This window comes from Ambystoma mexicanum, chromosome 1p (assembly GCF_040938575.1).
Source record: "Ambystoma mexicanum isolate Mex_15411 chromosome 1p, UKY_AmexF1_1, whole genome shotgun sequence".
NCBI lineage: Eukaryota > Metazoa > Chordata > Amphibia > Caudata > Ambystomatidae > Ambystoma > Ambystoma mexicanum.
Window position 1 is genome coordinate 204,651,118 of NC_090921.1, and position 25,553 is coordinate 204,676,670.

General features: G+C 44.9%; 1 protein-coding gene across 1 annotated transcript in view; it reads right to left on the reverse strand.

The window, feature by feature from the left end:
• The window catches only part of LOC138469559 (vomeronasal type-2 receptor 26-like), a 158,008-nt gene that overhangs the window by 11,043 nt on the left and 121,412 nt on the right, over positions 1-25,553 (reverse strand). The window contains exon 6 of the mRNA XM_069609029.1: positions 22,636-22,759. Coding sequence (XP_069465130.1) covers positions 22,636-22,759 — 124 coding nt within the window. The remainder of the gene's footprint in view (positions 1-22,635; positions 22,760-25,553) is intronic.

Below are 25,553 nucleotides of genomic sequence, written 5' to 3' on the forward strand. Positions count from 1 at the left end.
CGGTGGCCGTGCGCCGCCCAGGCAATACTGTATGGGAAAACTCCATGTACGGTATGGCAACCGACAGGCAGCATCAGTAGAAATGATGGCTCAGGCAATGGAGAGGGTGGCCACTTCCATTATCCCCCCTGAAAGGCAGATTGAGCAACAACAGCAGGCAACGGACTCCATTTGCCAATCACACAGGGAAGACATGTTGGCGTCCAACAGGGACCGACGGGCGACACTGGAGACTCTGCGCAAATCCATATCAATACAGTCACAGGGCCACAGGGAAGCCCTGAGGGTAGAACTCCATAACTTCAGGCAGAGTCTGCTTGAACTTGAGGCTTCCCGAAATGTTAGGGCAGAACAGCAGCTGGAGCAGCTCACACGTTCGCTTTCAGCTGAGCTGCAGGCAACACGTGAGGAGATCCGGGCATCCCGCGAGGCCATGCGTGCAGGAGTGCAGGCAACCCGTGAGGTGCTGCATGGGGATCTCCGCACTTTAATCCTCTAGAATCAGACCTTCCAGAACCACATGCTTGCTGCCATGGAGGACCATACCAGGGCTTTGCGTGGGCTGCCTCCCATAGTGCCACCACCTCTTGATGCAGCAGCAGAGGGTGAAGAGAGCGACAGCATTTCTCCCACAATGTCATAGCCGGGCATGATTTTTTTTTTTTACAGTGTGTTGCCTTGTGGGGCTCCCGTGGGCATCCACTGTATTACGGCTGGGCACATGCACGCTTGTCCTGAGTTTGGGTTAGATGCTTGGGTTTGTGGCACACACACCCCTCCTTCTTCCCGTTCCCATGGGCTTTTGAAAGGGTGTGACCAAGTGACAGTGACTTACACAGTGACATTGGGCTCCCATGAGCTGTGTGGGCAGTCTGTAGTCAATACTGTGTGGACATCCCTAGTGGGTATTGTTGTTGTATTGTACACTGCATGGTGTATTGATATGTGCTTGTGAATCCATGTCTTCCTCATAATTTGCAGGTTCCTTCCTCATGTCTTCACAAGGCCGTCTCCTTTGCAGATGGAGTTCATGTTGTATGCAGTACACTGACACATTTGTGTGGCAGCAACACTCTACAGTTGGAAGGGGTCGATGTGCTGGCTTATTCAGGTTGTAAGACTACCACTACTTTGACTTAGTACTGTCATGTTTTTGCAATGTTTCATGGTGTGTTGCTGTATTGTGTTGGTGGTAAGTATTTGTTCATGTCTGCTGTTTGTTATTGATTACTGGGAGCATATTTTCTGTGGGCAGTTTCCATTTGGGACAGTGCACTTTGTGTCAGTTCTTGTGCATTGCTGTGTTTCCTTTCACATTGCATGACATGCCATGGTGTGTTGTGTGGCGGAGCTGGGGAGGGGTTGGGTGACATGGCTCTGTTTTCATGTTGTATTTTGCAAGGGGGTTATCAATTTAGCAGCATAGATGTATGTTTTATAATGACACAGCATTGGTAGTGTTTCGGTAGGTAGGGATGCACACAATGTAACACTTCCAGGTGACCAATCTCAGGCTGGTATGGTTGTGACAGTTGACTGTCCCTTATGTCATCATCATTGATTGTCAGCTGGTATGTGCCAGGTCTGTGTGCACTCCAAAGGGGTGTGATTTTAGGTGAAGTAATTAGACACCAGCTGCGTACGGGCTGCCTCACCATGTGCCCTTTCCCCTCCCATGCGCAGCGGCCATGCATGTGGTTGGGGATGTGGGGGCACCACCATGTCCACCGGCAGGCCCTGGCATGTTGCAACGTTGTGCAGGACACATGCTGCCACTATGATCCTGCATGCTACTGGGGGACTTTATAGCAGCTGCCCTCCAGAGCAGTCAAGGGAGCAAAAGCATGACTTGAGCACTCCGAATGTGTGCTCCGCTATGCCCCGGGTTGCAATATGGGCTGTGTTGTATCTTACCTCGGATGGTGTGATTCCGAATTGGCGTCATCATGTGGGTGCTCAGAGGGTAGGCACTGTCCCCTGGGGAGGTGGTGATGGGTATCATTAGTGGGTTTGTGACATTACGCAGTATCTGACATGCATGCATGCATGTGCAGTGGCATTTATACTCACCAAGCAGCCATGTATCGCCATGCTGCCCAGCTTCTAGATCCCGGTTTAGGGTTGACATTCTGTAAATGACTGTCATGGGTGGACCCTGGATAGTTGGCATATACTGACGTGATGATTCCCTTGGCATCCCTCCCTCCCTTACATACTATCTGCACGTTGATGGAATGCCAGTGCTTGTGGTTTCTATAGATGTGCTCCATTACCCTGGGGGGACGTAGAGCCACATGGGTGCAATCAATGCCACCTAGCACTTTGGGGAATTGTGCCACCCCGTAGAAATCCTGGACGGCAGCCTGCCTTTCTGCAGGTGTTCTGGGCAGGTATATGTGCCTGCGGACTGATGGGCGTGCAGTCATGATAGCCAACACCTGGTGTAGGCAGCGTGACTGCGTGGCCTGTGACACCCCCCCACTATAGCACATGTCCGCTGAAATGATCCAGTGGCCAAGAAGTGCTGTACATTAAGCTCCTTTTCAAGGGGGCTCAGTGCTTGGGAGCACAGGGTGGGTGATGTGAGGTCATCCTCCCACTCACTCACCAGGTCGAGTATTATGTGAGGTGGAAACCTGTACCTCCCATTCACCTGGTCATCAGGCATCCCAAAAAGGCTGGTACTGGGTGTAAAAATTCTGGCCCTGATATCGTTCTCCTCCACCTGCGGTATCCCACGACCACTGCTGCAAGGAACGGTTTATTAATCGTAGCGTCTGAGCTTGTTTCTTGTTTGCGCGCACTTTTATGCTGTGCTGGTCCACGTATGCCTGCTTCCTGCTGGCGTACGTCTTTCTGGATTAGCGCATCTTTTTTGGTGCACGCATTAGCCCCGTTCGATTCCATGAATATGTGTTGTAGGCGCGCATATGGGCGTTCCGCACATTTGCCTCCTGTACTTCCCCCGTGATGCCCATATTTTCACACCCCGTATTATGCCTACTTTAGTTGTGTGTGCTGCGCTATGTGCGCTTTCGCTGTGCGCGTAGCGCATGCTGTTTGAAGATGTGTGCGCCAGCGTGCACCACGCAGGATTTTAGCGCACATCCATGGATTAACACACGCACAGACTTCCATGAATCGCTGTGCGAGGGTTCGCTGCGTTTTTTGCACTTGCGCTGCGATTCGCACACATTGAAACGCTTGCGCGGAAATTTTCAGCGCACATTAATTCCATGAATCGGCCTGAAAGAGTTGGTGTGATAAACTGCCTACACAGCTGCAGACCTGTATCTGCCCGGCTATTGAAAACGGCCCCATGAGATGTTAACGAAATGTGTTTTACCAAAACTGTTTTATCGAGCTGATTTTACTGAAAAAAATTGCAGGTATTTTTTGTTTCATTTTTAGGGGGTCCCACTCAAGACCACTGTTTTTTTCTAGTTGTAAACCCACCCTAACTCAACTACCACTTCAAACCCTTTACCCCTTTAGCCCAACCCCCATCTATTTTTTTAAAATGGCAGAAAAATTATTTGGTCACATTTTTTCGGTTAAACTCTTTTTGGTAACATCACTGGATATCATTGAAAATTACTATTATCGGTGCAGGACCAGTGGTTGAGCTGATGCGAATCACTTTGTTACTCGCTGTGTTTAATGTCCCTGCAAGCCTGAGCTGATGGTGTCAGCATGGTCCTAGCCACTTGTAAACATGACGGACGGTGATACGGAGACCCTACTAGAGCCTGAGCCTTGCCTTGCCTTATCTTCATTCGAGCTAATAAAGGGTCTGCCGGCATTGTAATCCCCTTGCTCCTCCACGCCGATCCGGCTACTATAATCCTGCCTTCCTGTGGTGCTGAGCCACCCATCCCGGCTACTGGGGTCCTGCAGCCGCCAACCGCTTACCACATGTAGGATGCAGCAAAGCTGTCCCTCACTTCGGTAGGCGGCCCGGCATCAGGGGTCGTGAGATGCTCTTGTTCTGACGCAACGGTTCCTGTTATGACCGTCCTTCCTAGATCTGGAATGCCCTCCCTGCTACAGTGTTGCCCCTCTAATTTTGGCAGGTCTGCGAGCAGGGGAATTCAGAAATTACCTGAAGTGTGAGCTACCACCTCATGGTACGGTTGTGATTCGCCTCTGGGGCTTGAGGGCAATTGGAGTAGTCCTTTTGGTGCTGTGGTAGCCCTTCAGCTGGGATAGTGATCCCTGGGCTTGCGGCAAGTGGTTTTAGGTGGTTGGTAGAAACTGCGCTCAACCTTGAGCCTTCCCTGTGGTGTCGACTTGTAGCCTTGGAAACAGAAGTTCCTGAGTAGTATTACAGCTCTCCCTATCCCTGAGTCTTAGCTCTTAGCCAGATCCAGTCCGACAGAGTGACTGGTTTGCTTGGGAAGAGTGTAAGAGTGTCATCTGGACGGTGGGTATTTGCGAGTCGCTCTTCCCTCTGAATTACAGATTCTCCCACTCTTCATCAGCTCAACCCTTGCTAACCCACTCCAAAGCATTTCTCTGATTGACTTGGCCGGGGTCAAACCCAATTTTCTGACTGAGGGCACACTGCCAAGTGCAAATGATTAAATTGTGCCTGTCCTGTTGGTAGGCTGCCTGGATCAGACTGAGGTCACTGCAGCCTCAGACTCCTGACACCTTGTGTCGACCTCATCATCAAGAGTCACTGCAGGTCACTCCACCCTCATGCTTGGCCCTTCTCACAGCTGGAGCAGTGCAACAACCTGGTTTCAGCAACCTGGGATGTCTCGTGCACCTTAATCATCTGCACCTGTCTTGCTGCTAGGCTGCCTGTTGAGTTCATTGTGCATTGTGCAGTTTCTCCGTCTCTATCTCTCCCTGTTCTATCTCTCTATTCTCTCCTCACATGGTGCTCTCCATCTCCCCTATTTACTCTAATTGCTACTCTATCACCTATCCTAGCTCTCTTTCAAAGCCTGGAAGAAAAAAGTTCAAAAACCATCTCCTGGTCTCCAATCCAGGACTGCCCATCACTGACACCTACATCAATGCTTCTTCCAGGCAGATTGTCACTGACATCCTCTTTGTAGCTCCCCTTCTCTTCATCACCCATTCATGGTGGAACCAGATGGGAATTACTCTTGGCATGCTTCCCATCCTCTATGTCCATCATCAGTGTATATCAGAACAGCACTGTCATGGGCTAGGGCTCTCAGGCCAACCTCCTACTTCTTGATAGATGCCTACCATAAGCCACCCCTCTTGCCCCTTCTACACCACCAATGGGAATACCACATCCCTGTACCCCTAAACGAAAGACCTTCAAAGGCTGGCAACCAGCTTCACATAGCTACCCTCAACTCTCGCTCTGCTGTTAAACACTCTGCTGACATCCGACTCCATCTTGAAGATTTGAACCTTGACGTTCTTGCGCTCACTGAGACGTGGTTCACTGCCAGATATGTCACTGCTTTTGACACACTCCTCCCTGAGGGCTACAAGATCCTCTCTAAGCCCAGGCCAAACCTGTCTGGAGGCAGAGTTGCCCTGATCTTCCCTGAATAGGTCCCTGCTACTATCATTCCCACTCGGACCTACTCTTCCTTCGAATGCCTTGTCTACAAGCTTGGTGTCTCTCCAACCCTCTCGTTGACTCTTGTCACCATCTGCAGGACCCAGGTCTGTTCTACCTCTTCCTCTGGAATGGTATGACCTCACCTCTTCTCTTCTGGCCTCCACCTCTAAGTTTCTCCTTTCAGAGACTTCAATATTCACCTTGACTCATTATTTGGCCACTGAACTCTTCCACACCCTCTGTGACTTTTTTTCCCTCATCATTCTTCCCTCCGGTCCGACGCACTCTGCCAGACACACCTTGGAGGCTCTCATCTCAGCAGTTATCCCCATCTCCAATTCTCTCACTACACCTCTCTTCTGGTCTGACCATGCTCTCCTGTCCTCTCACTTGGATTTCTTGGGTCCGCCGGCTAAGCCTCTGCCCTCACTGCCAGTCTCCTTCTCCGTCATTTGACTGATGAAGCGAGTGTCCGTTGCTGCTTTCGCTGCAAATTTCAATCTGCCCCCCACTCCTGCCACAGACTCCCACACTGATACAGCCCTTTCTAATCTTCACCTCTCCATCACCAACACCTGGACATCCTTACCCCTGTCATGAGGATCCGCATGAAGCCTATCTCCAATCGCAACACCTGGTATGACTCCGACCTAGCCTCTCTGAAACACAAGTGCAGATATGCTGAGTGGAAGAGGCAGACTTCAGGCACATCCTCTGACATACTGGTCTGTCACTTGCTCCAAGGGCAATACAGACTCACTATTCACTTGAAGAAGAGGGCGCATATGCAACCCTGCATCTCTGGGGCTACAAACAACATGGGCAAACTGTTTAAAATCTGCAAGGAACTCGCCAATCCTACTGCAGTCTCCACTTCTCCCCTGCCATCCCTGACACTCTGCACTTCATTGGCCTCCCACTTCTTAACGAAAACACAGGAAATTCCTTCCTCAATCTCCTCTACACCCCTCCCTCACCAGCTCTCAGGCCTCGCTCAGTCCCCCTCTCCCTTTCCCTCCTACTCTCCTCTTTCCAACCCATAGCACCGGATGAGGCCTCTAAACAAGTCCTCTCGATGAAAGTCTCTTCCAAACAGGTGCTCCCCTGTTCCTCCAGAACTATCAAGGCAACATTGCCTCGCTTGCTCGAGCCTTGGTGGATATCTGTAATCACTCTTATGCCACAGGCTCCTTCCCACTACCCCTCAATCACTCCTGTGTGAATTTTCTCCTCAAAAAGCCCACTGTCGACCCCTCTTGCCAGGCTACCTCCCTATCTCCATTACCCCCTTCCTGTGCAATCGCTTGGAGAAGCTGGTCATCTCCCAACTTATACAGTACACTGAATCTGTTAGTTGTCTCCACGACCACCAGTCTGGCTTCACAGCAGCTAAAGGCACGGAAACTGCTCTCCTGAACACAGGTAAAGACTTGCTCTCAAATCTCGATTCCAACTCTCCATCCATTCTTATCCTTCTGGATCTTTCCTCTGCCTTCGATACAGTCAATCGTGCCACCCTTAAAAATCGGCTCACTGACATCCTTTGCATCACAAGCCTGGCACTGGACTGTTTGACCTCCGTCCTCTCGGACCACCTTCCCAGGTTCAACTGGGCCCTTCCCTCTCCCCATCACACTCTTCACCTGTGGTGTCCCTCAAGGCTCTATCCTCACTTTTCCCCCATCCTGTTGTCAGACCCCTTTGGCTGCTATGTCGTGACTGTATTTCGCAGATAAGGCCTGTGAAGATAAACATTACATTAATATGTAAATTATAAATGTCTTAGGTCTTTAAGGTGCATTTTACAGAAAGCATTAAAAATAACAATGCTGGAGTGTATCGAAAGATGGGACTCAAATGATTTAGGGGTCACATAGTTGATGAGGTGTTCGTCTTGTTGATGAGTCCATTAGAGTTTCAAATCTTGGTCCCAAATCGATCATGCTTACACTACTGTGCTCTCAATCCCATAATGACTGCTGTTACAGAGATTGTCAGGTGATTGAATAACGATGTGCTTCAAAGATGGCTTACACTCTCATCCTCCTTGCAGTATAATTATGGCGAAGACCAATGCATTATGGAGCTGGTGCTTCAACCCCCATTGAATGGCATGAAGCCATCTAGTAGTGAATGATAAACCGCCTGTTGAAAGCATATGTGCAAAAATGTGGTGCTAACAAATGCTGTGATATGTCAGTGAGTTGGGTGATTATCCAGATAATTGTTGCTCACATGTACTAGGTTTAAACACCGAAACCAAGATGAATGGGTCTAAAGTTCATTGAATGACAATATTGTGTAAAAAATGAATTTCGTTGTATGATCTTAACTCAGTGATCATAGAGTGTCAGTTCATTGTATAAGCAGCCTGGGAATTAGGTGTTAAAACACCTCTATTAAACCTTGTTCACGCCACTTTGCACTCCACTCTTGGAGTGTGTACTATAGGCAATAGGGAAGGGTTGACTTAAAGGGGTAGTTCGGTCAGAAGATTTTATTGGCCCAATCGATCCGGCATATATTTCTGAGCACGCATTCTTAAAACATTCTTTAAAAAAATTCCAATGAAACTTATGCAATTTTTCGCACTTTACCTCATGCAGTACCACCATCTTGTGCTAATCTTATCCTTTGATCCATCACCCTAAATTCAAGTGCCCTTGTAGCACTAATTCAGATCGCACGCCCTGACATCACTAGATGATCACGAATAGCTCCACCTGTTGTAATGACGTTAGTGGACAGCGTAGCCAAACATACCCTATCATCACCAACGTCATAACGTTATCTAGCGCAGAACAGAAACATAAACACATACATCCACAACAAACCCAAAACAATTGTTTCTTTTCACAAAAACTATCAAAACAAAAACATCAATAGTCAGGAGATTAGGAACTACTTTCATTTTGACATAGCGCTCAAAAGAATTAATTAAGCCCACTAAAACATGGGAAACGTTTTCCAGTAGAGGTTATAGCCAGAAAATATTGCATGGTTCTCATTTGTTTTACTGTGAACAGTGATCTTATAATGCTGATTCCATGCATCGATCGATTAATCACAGTCTTTACATTCTTCACAGAAAGGTATTACCTTCCATCGCTGATTTTTGTTCGACGCACATGGTGTTGCAACACTTTCACATCTACATGATTTCAGAACATATAGGCTGCCATGTCTCTCCTTATTACTGCAACTGCGAGAGGACAGATTGGTGTATGGCAATAGTCCCAGATAATGGTTATCACAGATGCGTTGTTGATGATTATTGTCCAATTACGGTTGAAGAAGCCGTCGACCGGTAGACTGTACCCATGACAGGCGTACATCTGTATTATGTAACTATGTAAAATCGAGAATGTGAAAATAAATGTCAGTACCCACTTTATAATTGTTTTTGTTGTGGTTTATAGATATTATCCGAATAAACTTTAAATGGTAATAAATATACACTGTACCTATTTACGTTAACTATCAATTTAAGTTACAATTAACATGTATGATATATATTCTTTACGTCAAATTGGACATACATTCATCACAATATTAATCATGTAGCATACAGCACACTTTTCATCCTCATTTGCATAAATATTATTTAAAACTTTGCTTACATTGTGTCTAGGGTGATCATTATCCCTAATTGATGGATGACCAACCACTTCAAAAGACAGTTTGCATCAATGGAAACGTAACTTTCCAAAGTAAGCGTTCAATATAGTGAATCTTATCAATTCTTTGCAGATATTCAACACATTTTGTCCTTCAAATTGTTAGCATGGTGGATTCACGGACAAATTACAATGGGACTCTTCATCCTGCGTTCACAGCATGCCAGAGTGAGTTTCAGTAAGACATGCCACAAAAATGAACAGTATTAATGGCAAGAACAAAATATTTCAAGTATCACATATATGAAAATATTTACTTCCATTTTAACAGTATTAACATGCCTGGTCACACAAAATGTACGTGCTCTTTTGAAAGGGGAACATATGTGAGGTGCAGACAGGTTCAGATTTCCCTACACGTCAATAGGTCAATGCCCGAAAAAAAGCCTAAATAATAGCGTGGGCCAGTTTTTATAGCCAAAGTAGGCAATTTCTTTTCTGAAATAAACAGAATTCAAATACAAATCAGGAAAACAGGCTTTTGCATCTTGAGCCAAATACAACAACTTCAGCAATTCTGTCAATTGTTTAAATAATATTACCGTTGGGACTATGCAACCTTTTTCAACAGTACTCTTTGCACCTAGTAACCAAAATCTGATAATTATGTATTGCTGTTAGCTAAGTAGCTATTCGCTACCCTCCAGCAGTGTGGAATAAAAACGCACAAACTCATTTTATTAATTATACTTCACATATAGAGATGGTAACAGCATGAAACACAGATTCTTTCATGTAGACGAATGAAAAGTGATGGCTTAATATATAGAGAAGACATGGCCGGATCAGGAAAAGGGGGGGTTTGCAACTTGGCACCAGGCTTGGTGGACTGTTGCCTCCAGGGTAACACGTGCTATGGGAAACAATAACAATTTTACATAACTAAAATTCCAGCACACCTTGAATGAGTGCAGTTTTCAAAAGATTACAAACTTCTGCAATGTGGCACAAATGGTGTTTCAAGGCACCACAAGACAAAAATGGGGGGGGGGTGCAGGCAAGAAAACAATAATAACGGTCCTACTAGGCCTTGTGCCATTCAGATCGTGCAAGTGCAGTAACAAGAGGTGCAGGTCAGACAATAGGTTGGGCAGAAGGGAAAATGCTAGGCAGGAGTGAGGTGCAGCGCAAGAGGAGGTATACAAATGGAGGTGGGTGAAGGAGGGGAAGAAGAGAGCTAGTGGGGCTAGGCAAGTGCTAAGGGGAGGCCAGGTGGGCAAGTGCCAGGGGAAGCAGGCAGTGAGGACCACATGCTAAACCCGAGGACGGGGTGGACCAGGATCGGTAGGGATGCATACCCCACCAGGCTTGTCAGGCGAAAGGCACCCGGAAGGGCAAGTGCAGATTGTGGGCGGGGTCAGGAAAACAAGTTGCTGGGTTATAGTGGGCGAGGAGGACTTGGAGCCCTGTGGAGCTCAGAAGGGACCAGGCAGCCAGTCTATTTGACAGAGGGGGGCATTAGCAGGGGTGGGAGAGTGGAAGGAAGAAGAGAAAAGGTGGGCCTTGAGAAGCCTATGGAACTTAAGGAGATCTGGCAGAAGCCTGAGAGAGGCAGGGAGGCCATTACAAAGGGAGGGTCTTGCCGAGGAAAGAGATCTACCCCATTCTCTCTGCTTGGACTAGCATCCGATCTGTATAGAACTGCAGCTGGAGGACTGAAGGTCTGTAAACAGGAGATATTTATGGAAAGAATTGGATGTAGTGGGTTCCCTGGCCCAGAAAGCCTTGTGGGTGATGCAGAGGGTCTTAAACGTGATCCTCTGAACCACCGGGAGCGAGTGGAGACATTTTTGGGCGGAGAGAGGAAGCCCTTGGGCTTGAGGCCAAGGATAAGTCTTGCAGACCTATTCTCGATTAGTTGAAGGGGACAAAGGGAGGATAAAGGCAGATTGGGGAAGAGGCTGTTGCAGTAGTCCAGCCTGGAGAGGATCAAAGCTCTGGAAACATTGAGTTTTTGTAGGCCTGCTGCTCCAGTTTTCTGCGTAGATTCTTCAAATATTGTGAGTTCATCACAAACACGCTCGAAATTTGGATTGGATAAGCAGGAGATACAGGCAGCGCCTGTGTATCCAGCAGTAACCAGTCACCAGGAACTACCGCTAGGGAACAAGGGGCTAGTTTATAGCGGTACATTAGTTGACCGGAGGAGCCAAAAGTAGCTCCTGGTAACTGTTGGTGTTAAGCTCACCAGGCTTCTTTACATTTGATTTGAGTTACATACTTGAAATAATCAGACTGACATTTATTGTTGTAATATAAATCCATTATTTTAACAGTAAAAAATACAAAAAGCAACAAACAAAATAAATGTTAAAGCCTATCTAGTGACATTATTTCACAAACAGAAATTCATTAAGAACTAATTATTTAACAAAGTAATCTCAAGTTACACACTATTCCATTTTGTGTACATTGAAAACAGTTTCCAAACACTGTGCAAAAGCTTGAAACTGGTTTTGTTAAACATTGTAAAGAGAGCCAAACCTCTTTTGAATCTTGAAATCAACCTTTCCACAAGTTCAAGTTCGGGAGGGCAAACCTCTTTTGCAATGTTCTGTGACATAAACTGGGCCCTGGAAAAAAAATCTGGATCAATTCCATGCCTTGCATGGCCAGCACATTCAATGTCAGACCTTTCTCAAATTCAAAATCCATCTGCTGGAAGATTGGCTTTGCCATTCACTGTTTGCTTCTTTTGGTAAACTCCTTGTTGTAACGAGGCATCCTGAAAATTCCTGCAGTTTTTCTTGTTTATGTCCAAAGTTCTCATTGTGTGCAAATACAGCCCATCTTGTTCTAGCCTTCATACCGTCTATGCCAAAATGCAACTTATTAGGCCTGTAATTTAGGCATGTAATTTAGGCACCTTTTATGGAACACCTCCAAATCTCAAGTGTGGCCGAATTCGGAGAGTCACCTCATGTCTCTTGAAAGCTTTTTGTTGTGCACAATCCTCACCTTTTCTTACACTACTGCTCCTTGCTCAATGATCCTTACATCATATTGATGCTTTTTGTCTGGAAACTGCTCTTGCATGGGCTTGGCTATTGAAACTTGCATGTCAGTGGCTATCAGGTCTATTTGCATTCCTCTGGATTGCAGAAGTTGAATGGATTCACTGAAACCATATTTTTCCATGGCAACAGAAGTTGTACATTCAGATACTTGCATGACGACTGAATTCACTATTCTTTTAATGTCCGTATCTTGGAAGTGGTAAGTGCAGTATTTAGCAGAAAATACCTGGGCTGTCACACTGTCCATCACCAGCGAAGCCAGAGCCGTTTTGCCAGCGAGAGCATTGTCCATTGACATCTATTCTAGTCCTTGCCTGGCTAATAGCGGGGAACAGGAAATCCTTCTGATATTTGTAGTATTGGTTTTTTGAAAGGAACTTGAGCCCTACAAAGTTTGAAAAACTTGAAATTGTACTGAACATTGATCCACTAAACAACAAAGCAGATGAACAAAGTACATTTCCAACAGACACTTTTCCATGTATAGGTTGAGCAGACCATGAAAATGAGTTATGGTAGTATACACATCTACCCTTGATCTTCAGGTCGGTGCCTTTGACTACATGAGTAAACTTCACCAATGGCTGCCCACAAATATGCCTATGCAATTTATGATACATTTAATTCAGTTATTTCTGTGTGTGATATTTCCAATTTGTCCACATGTATTGGGGAAACAAGGAACATTGCCTGTTTCTTAAATAGAATTTTTTTAGAGGTTGTTGTTTGTTAGCGGTGCTGCAAGCAAATTCGAAACATTTTATGTGTTTTCTGTCTCTTCTGGGTGACATTGTGTGCTGTAACAATGCTCCAAGAAGACTTTCCATGGGTCACTGCTGACATTCATTTCAAATTCTGGCCTCTGGACATCTGCACCACAGTACTGAATCTTGTGAGGACCATGCTGAACCTCGAAATGTAGCCACTCCCAAGTGACAAAGGTTTGGCAACCAACATCATTAGTTTATGTAGTTATTGTCTGAGTCTGTATGCTCCTCTTCTCCCTAGGCCTCTAGTTAAAGAGAAAGGAAAACATGCTTAATTTATAGCACACATACAGAATATGTGAATTACAACATTAAAATGTAATATCAATGAAATAACTCCTAAACAACTTATTTTTTTTAAATACCTGCCGGTTACATACCCTTGTTTTCCAGATTTTCCTTGTAACTTCGATTTGCTGACCACCAGACCAAGCTGAAAAACAGCATTTTGAAATTGTATAAACCTTGAAATGTGCTCTTCCACTTAAAGAATCATATTTACATATATACAAATATAACAAAATGTCACTATATAAACCACTGAAGAATATTAAATATAACATCATAGTTACAATGGATGATAACTAATATTTTACGATATCTTATGTATACCTCTTGTCCATGTGTCTCTCCAATTTCGACCAGTTCAGTAGTACTAACTTGTACATAACAAATCTAAAGAGCATTGAATACATTGTGGAACAATGTAATGTTAAAATCTTTGATGACACAATGTTAAAACCTTTGATCGCACATTACATCTTGAGAAAGTTGATTTAATGATTGTCGACCTTGCAATATCAGTTAACCTATGTAAAAAAGATATGGTTAATTATCTGATTTAAATGTTTTAATTAGTGTTAACATAACATTCAACACTGTGTACATCTAACATTTTAAAAAGACATATAAACTTCAGAGATGTCAGAGGGAGTTGGTGCAAACTCATCCTGCAAAACATATTGATTAAATTGTGGGCCCTTTAATGCGGTGCAATGTTATTTTGTTTCACTTACTCAATTTTTCACTAAGCAGCTAAAGTTTATGAACAAAAACATACACCATGCATATAGTGAAAGGTTCTATGGTATTCAGTGACGTAGTACATTTTTTCTGAAGGTTTCCTCTCATTGTTGCATGTGGTTCTGAGATAAATACATCAAGGTTGTTCCTCAAATGCATTGCTATTTGCTGAAATTATCAAAACAATAACTTAGCTTACATGGAAAATAGATACTGTTAGTATAAATCAATATATTTTCACTTCTCATCCTCCAGACCAGTTGCAGAAGAAGAGTAGTACGTTGTTGAAGTTCCAGGCTCTGCCTATATGGCAGTAATTGTAATAATAAATATGTGAAAGCAAAATAAATAAATGCAAAAATGACATGGAAGGGATGGTCTATATTGACAAATAAGCCTACAAGCCACTTTGTATCAAAATCTAATAATATTCAAAACAATAATAATATGTTTTAAGTTGAGCTTGAAAAATTCAATTCTAAATAATGTACTTGAAAGGTGATTGAGGTTGCCGTTGACTCCTTTAATCGATGTATATATTCATTCCATTGTTCGATAGAAAATGTACATTAGTATTATAATTTAGACCACATCAAAAATGATAAAAAACAGATTGTGTGCAAGTCCTTGGCCTCACCATTAGGGCGTTGGATGTGCCTGTGGTTTCCTCCATGGTAACAGTCTGTACTTTGTCAGAAGCTCATGGTGGACACAGTAAAGATAGACCCAAGTGATCACAGTTCAAGGGTGTTTATTGAACAAGGAATGCAGGGTGGAAAAACACCTAACCTAAAACAAAATCTAAGATGGGAGCTAGCATTGACAATAAAATGAAAAATAAGGCAGTCCAAGTGGCGCTGTGTCAAATAAAAGGGCCTATACTAAAAAAAAAAATCTCTTGCCAAATCCTTACTACTAATTACAGAATGAGTTTGGGATAGGTTTCAATAATGAAAGAAGAGTTCTCAAATTGTAAGTCAGGATGTGAATGCCAGGAGTCTCCCTTCCCCACATTTTCAGCACACGGCAAAGTGGATCTCCTGAGCACAGCACATGCCCAAGCATTTCCAGCATGAACCGACAGTTCCGTGTCAGCTATCAGGTTCTTCGATGATTGAATCTCTTTTCGATAAAAAGTCGCTTGCCTTCGAGGCATGATGCATCCAACAAACAAACACAAAGTTCTGTTCCACACATACTTTGGGTGATAGCTTCACCTCTGGGTGCAGACCCCTCACAAATCGTATTACATAAATCAAATAGCCAGTTCCTTATTCCAATGAGTTTCAGGTAATAACTTTTTACCCCTGGATTTCCCACTGCCGGGCTCAGACGCAAATGACCAGGGGGACAGCTCACTTCCTCTGGTCCTCCAATACTTCTTGTATTCACAAAGTCTTTTTAAACAATTCTTCATACTTCACGTCTTGGTCTCCCTCTTCTGGGCATAGATCTTTCACATATCGTATTCAACAACTCAACTGAACAATTTTCTTTTCAATCAACTTTGGGTGGTAACTTCCCATGCTGGATCTCCCTCCTTCGGGCTCGGACCCCTTTCCAATGTCAGCCTCACTATGGCTTTTCCTTCTTTTACAAAACAGGTTACTGTGAACTACCCTCTGCCAGGTTCACTCCTGTCAACACACTGTTCATAGGGACTTCAGGCTTCGCCCCTTTTCGTTAGCATCCCTCCGTCGAGGTCATTCTTGCCAACTTTTGTAACACCTTGTTCATACACTCATTTCACCATGCAGGATTTACTTCCCTTGCTTTCTTAACAGTTTGCCGATCAAAGACTTTCAATTGTAAGGGGATTTTGCTAGACCTCCTGTATGACCACTTTGACCTATCTTGGCGGCTCTCCTACAGCCTTCTGGTATTAGTAGTTTTATTCAGCACAGGAGCAACCAGAGTTTCTTGAGACAGCACCCACTTGGTGCTGGCTCCCCTCTGCAGCTGGTTTTCCCGTTACTATTCACATTTCTTTTAACACTTCTCAATCTGGCGCTTTGCAGGTTTCATTCAACACAGTTTGGTTTCTTATCAGTTTCCCCTTCGACTCACCGGGTGTGATGCGCAGCTTGGCTCTCCTTGTCTGTGGAGTCAAGTCCGGTACCATGGTAGGAGGAGTCTCCCTCACTCTGGCTTATCGGCTTAGGCACCCTACGGGTGCCTCTGACATCTGCTACAACACACTTGGGCTATTGATCGCGATCTTATGTTTCCTCTTACAAAGGCTTTGCGGGTCTGGGACGGAAAGGGCAAGGTCGCTTCACTCCTTGTCACCCTTTTGGTTACCGCCACCTTTCTCGTTCTATTAAACTGGATAGCTGTCTCCTTGTGCGGTCTGCCTTGCTGGTAATGTGCTTTGGTGCTCCACCATTTATCCCAGTGGGGAAAGGGAAAAGCCATCAGGAGTGTGTTATTTTGTTCAATTGCCTGACTTTGCCTGACCCTTGGGTTGGGACATGGCAGGTAAACACTTTTTGTATTTGTCTGTTGTTTGTCATAATGTAAAGAAGTGCTCGGTTTGGAAAAGGAGGGTGAAAGAGGTGTTACATGGAATTATCACATTTGTATTAGGGTTTGTGGTGATCTCAGAAGGGTAGGTCTTGTAAAGTTGGTGAAATTAGTAGGAGGGTTTGTGGGAGCTGTAGTTGTTGGTTAGATTTGACTGGGAGTTCGGAAAGTGATAATCAGAGGGATGGGTATTGTTAGGGTTTGTGAATAAAATGGGAATCACTGTGATTGTGAAATTAACAGAGGGGATTCTGGGAATGGTAGTGTTTTGTCAGGGAAGACTGGTTTTGGGAATGAATTATCAGAGGGATGTGGAGAAGAATGATTGTGAGTATTTTGGTGGGCAACATGGAAACAGGGACTCGGGGAACAATGGTTTCTGGGGTCAATGGGGTTTGGGATCTTAGGGGATTTGTTAGAGGTGTAGGGGCAATTGGACTTTATTAAGGGAGCTTCTTTGGATGGAAGGGAGGTAGAAGTGGAATAACCAAGGAAAGCCTCAGGGACTTTGTTCCCTTCACCATCCTCCTCAGTATAATGCTGCGTCTCACCTGTGGCATTTCCCTGAGCACAACCCCGGGCTCCCCTACCCAGGTGATCCTCCCTCGCTTGTCCACCCCGTGGGTTGGGATCTGAGAGCACCAGCCCTTCCCTGGACACCCGAATAAGGCATTCTCGAGGTCTGCTTGGGAGAATACCCTCAGGTTTCTGCCAACTTCCATCAGTGCAGTCTATATAAAGACAAAGATGGCAATTTTAATAAAATGACCATTTTTTTAAAGGATGCGATGTGACAGTGTGTTTGTAAATGCATCCCATTGCACTGAACTATTCTAGTATCCCAAAAGTAGGGATATACAAAGTAATTTAAAGTTAAAAATGTATAAATCACAGTACATCGCATCATGAAAGAAACTTGTGTAATAAAATATCAATGGAAATATTCCCCAAAAACTGAAAACGGTTAATTATGTTACCTGTTCACAGACTATTTCAAGACATTGGGCCTCATTACGACCCTGGCGGAATGGGTTAAACGGCACCGTAAAAGGCTGCGGTGCCGTTCAACCCGTTCCGCCACATTACGAGGTCCCCTCGCAGGACACGTTAAGCACGCCTGGGAAAACCAGGTGTGCATACCGGGTCACGCGAGGGGAAGAGGGAGCAAACAACGGGCCATCTCGTAATGGCCCGTTGTTTACTCCCTCTCCCATTCCCATTCAGCCCTATGGGGGCTGAAATGGGAATGGGGATGAACCGTGTCCGTGTCCTCGATTGAGGAATTACCGGGCCATCCGAACTCGGAATGGTCCGGTAAATCCTCATTCCGAGGACACGGACACGGATGCGGTTTTGCCGGCAGCCATGCCGCAAATTGCGGCATGGCTACCGGCATAACTTGTAATGAGGGCCATTGAGTGATCATTTATAAGACATATTATACAGCCAAATTTAGAAAATGGTAAAATACATTTAAAAATTCAGTGTCCACTACTCACCTGGGTCAGCGTGTGCTGGAATTAAGTTTGACTGTATTGGGAAGTAATTTGCTAGTCTGGGCAGACGCTTTTTAGTGTACTGTGATTGTTCATACATATCTTCTGAGATGTGCATGCTGCAGACACGGAATCGATTGACCCTCACAGCCATCCAAGACATTCTTGGCTCTGCCTTCAATTTCGGACACTGGAAATCCGCAGCTCAAGAGCCATTTTCTTATTAAATTGAAATCCTCTGGAAAAACATGCAGGACTGTGCTGTGACATTTAGTATGACTGTTATTAGTGCAACCCAAAACAATACAAGAAGGCATTATTGGATTGTCATTAGGATCTATTAAAGAAATATCCATAAATATTATTATCAACAAAGTATCACAGTGAGTGAACCAACCATCGCATTCCTTTAATAATAATACAAACATGTAATTTACAAGAAATGGCACCTACAGCAAACATGCATTGAAAACATGCACTATAAAATATTACATTTGTAAACAATACTCTGTATGTGCCAATTACAGAGATAGAAATGTGTAGGACTGTTGATAAGGGAGTAGAGTTTTTAGAATAAAATAAAATGAGAATTGTGTGTACATTGAGTATAAAGCAATAGAAAGTGGCCTAGCAAAGAACATTGACACTACAGAAAACAATAATAAAATTTGACTAACCATTAGTAAGAAGAACAGATGAACCGATTCAGCGAGCAAGGTAGAAAGTAGAGGGATGCGATATCCGTTGTTGCTTTCACAGATGTTTTCTTGGTACCTTCTAAAGTGTTTATAAAGACTTACAGAAGTGGGTGTGTATGTGCTTGTGTGACATGTTCGTTCACACCCACCTAGCCTAGATGACAATGTTTGACCTGGTCAATCTCGCCATTGCAGCGGACTTGCGAGGGCATGGCCACAGGCGTAAACTGTCATTGATACCGGAAGGGTTGGATGTGAATCAATGGAGTGCAAAAGGCCTGGCACACAGTCAATGGATACAGACATATGTAGATTGCAGGGATGGGTTCTTCAAATCGGAGACTGGAGACACCGGGTCTGGGGTGGCCATGTGGAAAGTGTCCACATGCAAAAAAGAACCCTTCGAAGTATACATAGTATTCGGTGCCTTGAGTGTTCCCATCCTCCCAGCCCCCTTGCAGGCGTGGGGTCACAGGTGCAAACTGCCATTGATACTGGAGTGGGATGGATGTGGATGAGGCGAGAGCAACAGGCCTGGAACACCGCCAATGGACACAGACATATGTTGATTGCCGAGATGGGGTGTTCAAAGGGGAGACTGGAGACACCAGGTCTAGAGTGGCCATGTGGACAAGAGTCCCCAGGTGAAAGAACCCTTTGAGGTGTATATGGTATTCAGCACCTTCAGTGCTCCCATCCTCCCAGCCCCCATGTGAGCACCCACCACAGGTGCAAACTACCATTGATAGCACAGGGGGATGGATGTGGGTGAGATGATGGCAATAGACCCGGAACACAGTCAATGGACACATGCATATGCTGATTGCAGGGAAGGTGTCTTCAAAGGGGAGACTGGAGACATTGGGTCTGTGGTGGCCAGGTGGATAAGGGTCCCCATGCAAATGAACCCGTTTAAGTGTACATGTTATTCGACACCTTGAGTGTTCCTATCCTCCCATCCCGCTGGCCAGTGCACGGCCAGAGCTGCAAATTGCCATTGATACTGGAGGGGGATGGATTTGGATGAGGCAAGCACAATAGGTCTGCAACACTGTCAATGACATATGTTGATTGCAGGGACGGGGTCTTCAGAGAGGAGACTCGAGAAACTGGGTATGGGGTGGACATGAGGCTAAGGGCCCCCAGGCGGAAGAACGCTTTTGAGGTGTACATGGTATCCGGCGCTTGAGCGTTCCCATCCTCCCAGCCCCTTTGCGAGTGCACATCCACAGGTGCAAACTACCATTAATAGCGGAGCGGGATGGATGTGGATGAGGCGAGTACGATATGCCAGTAAACTTATTAAAGCACACCAATCTTTACGATAGTCTTAGATGTTTGGACGTGTTGTGAACTTACAAAGAATTTCGAACAACTGTTCAGATTAACTCATTTTTTATTTGTGTTATTTAGTTTGGTAAAGTGGATGGCAATGACACAACAAATTATAATACTGCAGTTGAGTTGCTGTCTGTATAAAGCCACAGTATTGTCCGTGGTCACTGGGGAATTCATCTCGAATGGCTTGAACCACACAGGCAGGTATGACTTTTCAGACACGAAATCCCAGTCTTCCATGAATCCACTATGAAAACGCACAATATGCCACAAGCCTGTACCACCTGTGTAAGAGATACAGAAATAGTTTACTTGAATGAACCCAACAAATGCATTTTGTTTGTTTGCACTACCATGTCAAATGTAAGGCACTGTTATGCTTTAAAAAGTACTGTTTTGTGCAAAATACTGACAGGACTTGTGATTTCAATTAGGGATCACACATTTCAGCAAAACCACTATGGGATATACTTGCAAGTGAATGAAACATAATTGCTTGGAAGAGAAATCTAGAGATGAACACTTTGGTTTCAGATTAGAATTAGTCATTTTTTCAATTTACAGAAATATTCTTTCGTCAGTGATCCATCGAAGTTATATTGATTCAGGGCAACAAAATATTATGTTAGCCATCTCGGTTGTCAAACACACAACATATATAGAGTGAATTTACTCTTTACTTGGATTACGAGGGCGAACTGTAGCTCATAGTTCGTGCATAAGGGCCCTCATAATTCGCAACACATATCTTGTAAGACATGCAGCCCTGAAATCATGCAGTTCGGTAACGCATAGCGGTGATGTGTCTTATTCGGCATTGTAGACCAAGCGGACAGAATGTTCTCTGTAACAGCAGTTACGAACCAGAGTAGGCATACGCTCACAACAATGGCAGGTGCACCATGTGGAAACATGTTGCATGCGACAGGGTTCAGGCTTTGGCAATTGATCTTTATGACTTTCATCTGATTTCACATCATCTAGACTTTTTTCTCTTTCAGGGATTTCCTCTTCTGAATATTCGGGCTCATATATGCAGGGCTGAATTGTGCCACCGTTCCTGAATAGTGAAGAAGCACAGAATCAACAGTGAGGTAAATAAAAAAGCTTTTGTTTGCATACAGTAAAGAGAAGAGGTTTTCGATTAACATTGACTGTTAAAGAAAGACAAGTGAAGAGACAGCCATGTTACAAAAACACACTGTGAAAAGACAGGATTAATATGCTCAAACTTTAAAGGTTTGCAAGGACACATGTTTAAATATGGTTTAGTACATAATAGAAGAAATAAAAAATGACTGAATTAATTCATTTTAGGTAGTGTAAGTACCTATTTTCAGTGCATCATACTGGGAAGATAGGTGAACAGAGCAGAAACAAGTCAGGGAAGCTTGAAATGAAATACACTGACACAAAGGAAAAAGAAACTCCAACTTTGTGTGATCAGAAAGGGTTTGTTTACACTTGTCGAGGAATGAGGTGACTAGACATTTAGATGGAGCACAGAGGACGCTGACATGAGACGTGCATTGGCGCTGTGGAATGGGGCGTAAGCGTCTAGTGATGTCAGCGTTAGGGGCCGGTGATCTGAATTAGTGCCGCGAGGGCACTTGAACTTAGGGCGATGTATCAACGGATAAGATTAGCCCAAGATGGTGGGACCCGACCCTTGTTTTCACGTGTGTTAAAGTGCAAAAAACGGGGGTATGTTGCATTGGAAATTTTTGAAAGAACAATAGATATATGCTTCGAAATACATCCCGGATCAATTTTCGCCAATCAAATTTTAGACTGAAGTACCCCTTTAAGTTCTAAAAGACCGTTCTGATTTCTCTCTGGGTAGGCACTTTCTAGTCCCTCCTGACACAATGTGACCCCTTTTCCCCCAAAGTCTGGTGTCCTCACCCATTCATACCAGTAGAGGGAAGGGTGTCTCTGGCTTCAAAGGGATTGGGTTCAAACTTTAGGTTGTGTAAGGCATAATCAGCTAGTTGGTCTACAGTTTTAGCATATATTTTAGGTTCTAAATTTGAGAATCTTTATAGATAGAGACCTGTGGGCTAAGATTACAGAAGGTCCCATCCACCAACATCAGCAACCTTTATGGCTAGAGCATAACAGAAAAGCAGATGTATGCTGCATTGAGACCAGCATACAGCTCCTGCTTTGTGCCCCCTATGTTTGATCATGTAGATAACCCAGAATTACCTCTGTTATGACCCAATAAGGACATTCAATTACACGGTAGCGAAACAATGGTAGTAGCGGGTCTAAATATGAACAGTTGTTATGATTGGCAGTTGGTGTTAACTTGGACAAACAATAACACTTCGGCTCAGGTTTTGAAAGTCTATAACTTGTCCAATGCATCATGGATACCTAATATAAATAGCTTTACAAAGGCTTGAAATAATGTACATGAAGAGTTAGCATGTACCTGAGCTAAAATCTACTGCCAAACAGGACCTGTGCTTGTATTTGGCCTGGTAAAACCTACCGATATTCAGGAGATTTCACTTAATTCATTCTGCTCCTCATTACTCACCAGTTTGGTTGGTGATCTCACCCGGAGGACACAGAACACACACGAAGCAACAGACAGGTTCCCCTTCTTTCACAGCCTTTCTAAAGCCAGGCAGGCAGCTTTGACTACACACTGAGGCTGGAACCTGAAAAACATAACCAAATATTCAAATCAGTACTAAAAAGAGTAGAGGGCTTGGCATTGCTATAACGGTCCTAGGCCGAAAACCATGTCACTCTTTTAGAGCTTAAGTTTTTTCCCGCATTCTAAACCCAACATACTTTTTGCTGGTGTTTATGCAAAAAGGTCCAATTATTCACCAAACCGGTTCAAACTATACTGTGCTGACGACCCCTATTAGAGTTTAACATATATGTAATTGTCTGAATCCTTGAAAGCTGTCTGACTTGGGTTCAACAATTCTCTGTATAGAATAGCAATGCCCTATTGGCAAAGACATGTTACTGCATTTGAAGACTTGACATCTGTGTTACTTTGCATTCTAACAATGCATTGCCCATTTGGCTCTAAAGTGGCAGTGAACTTCCAGTAAAGAATACTGGGTGTGCTGTGATGTCTATGACTTGGCTGCAACGGCCAATTCTGTGTTTGTGTGTGTATTGCTTAACAAGCTCTTGGAGGGATGCTTTTATGTTTTGTCATTTTCCTTACATTTATATTTTTGAAGAGTATTTAATGCTAATTTAGGAAACAATCCGTATTTATTATACTTATTAAGAGACAGGTAAATTAACTTAAAATGTATAAGAAGGGTACTAGGGGCCATTATTATTTTTGTGGTGTTAAATGTATTAAAAAGGTTTAATTCCTTAATTAGTTTAATTTTAAAAAAGTGCATAGCAACAGACCGGAGGAAGCCAATGCTTGTTTAACTGCTTAACTGCGGATGACAAGATTGCAATCTCGTCCTTTTCATTACTTCCCTATGCAGGGGAGATCCACCCCACCAAACCCCGGGAGGAGCACTGATGCTCCCGACCCCCAGGCTGTGAAGGGGAAGACTTCCACTTCTGTGCCTGGTGGCCTGAGCTCGGGGGGCAGCCGTGATGATGTCAACGCACGCAACGTCCACTGATGTCATCAGGAAATTTAATTTACATGCCAGAAGCCTTTCAGTGAATTCTGCAGACACGGTTTTCCATGCTGCTTGCTCAGTTTTTGCCCGATTGGCTTGGGGGAGAACTTGTTCAAAAGAGGAGACCAGCAATCACCACTGGACCACCAGGGAATTGATTTTGGGGGTCCGGGTTCCACACAGGCAAAACTTCCCCTCATCCCCACCCTGAACTTTGCCACAAAGTTGGTAAAATGTTGTTTTGGCTTCTTTGCGGCATAATTGGTGGTTTGTTCCACTGATCTGCCCCAAGGAAGACAAAACTCCCACCACTATATATATAGTGGCACATTTGGGTGCCTCATCGGGCTGGCCCTGTACATGTGGGCCAGCTCCCCCGCCCCCTGGAATCCTTCTAAGGAGTGGCAGATCCTTGCTGCTTCCTTGGGGGGGGGGTAACATTGAAGGTCTGGCCCTATTCTGCCACAGAAGGGAAGAAGCAGCATGGACCACTAGGCCACCAGGGAAATTATTCTGGGGCTGGGGGTGTGCCCCTCAGGCCAAACAAACCCCCACCCTCACTCTACCCCGGTCAGAAATTGCCACAAAGGTGGCACAGTGTTGTTTTGCCTTCTTTGGGTTGCAGATGGGTGCTGTTATGCAACGATTTGCCCCCAAGTAAGTCAAAAAAAAAAATACCAGTGTATACAGTTTGGCAAACTTTGAGGTAGCAGGGGGAGGCTCAGTTCCTATGGCCAGCCCTCCCAGGAAACTCAGCTAGGAGGTACAGATCCTTTCTGATTCCCTGGGGGGGGGCACAATTGTGAGCAGTTTTCACAGTCATGCCACCCCTGAGGAGCAGCAATGGCCACTAGACATCCAGTGGTTCATTTTAGGGGAGGAGCCTGGGGGACCACTTACCAGATAAGCAGCCCTCTCCCCCTCTATAGCCAAAAGGGACTGGGCATGCAATTTTTGCACTCCCTGGGACAGATTGTCAGCATAACCTGTCAATCTGCTCCTAGGGAAGGTACAATTTGTTATGGCTGTCCTGGACCTCTGGCTGGGCTGCATTACAGCTTTCCCATCCAGGGAGGGATAGGGACTCCACCAGGCTCCCTGCCACTGCCACTGGAGAGGCAGGTGGTCGATCCACATGCGAGGCAGATGCCCAAGACTGGGAGCAGCACCCCAGGGTTCTGGCCAGGCCGTGTTAGAGCTTTTCCTTCCAGGGATGGCTTGGAGTCAGTCAACCCACATGGGAGCCAGGCACCCAAGCACACCCAGCCATTGTGTAGCTCTGGCTGGGCTGTGTTATTGTTTTTCCCTCCTGTGTGGGACGCGAACCCCGCCAGGGCTCCTTGGGGCCGCTGCTTGGCTTGGTGGTGGTTGACACACATGGGAGAGAGACACCAAAGGCTGAGGACAGCCCACTGGATGTCCTGTAGCTCTGCCTGGGCGCATTACAGCTATTTCCTATGTGGAGGGACAGGGACCCCGCCGGGCCTCCATGGGACTGCCACTGGGCTTGGGGATAGTCGACCCACAGGGGAGGCCGGCGCCCAAGGCTGCTGACAGCATCACCAGTCATCCTGGAACTCTAGCCAGTCCGCATTACAGCTTTTCATTCCATGGAGGGGCGGGGACAACTCCATAAAATGACATTTTAGAGGTCCAGAATGAGTTGCACACTATCAGCGAAGTATGCTAATGAGAGCTAATGAGGAAAGAACCCGCAAATGTGTGAAATGGTATATCTGAAATCTGCATAATTAATGGGGAGGCAAGTTATACAAATATCAACTTCCTCCAAATTTTTCAATCAAATTATATTCTTATAGGGAATTCAATCCAAGGCTGAAAA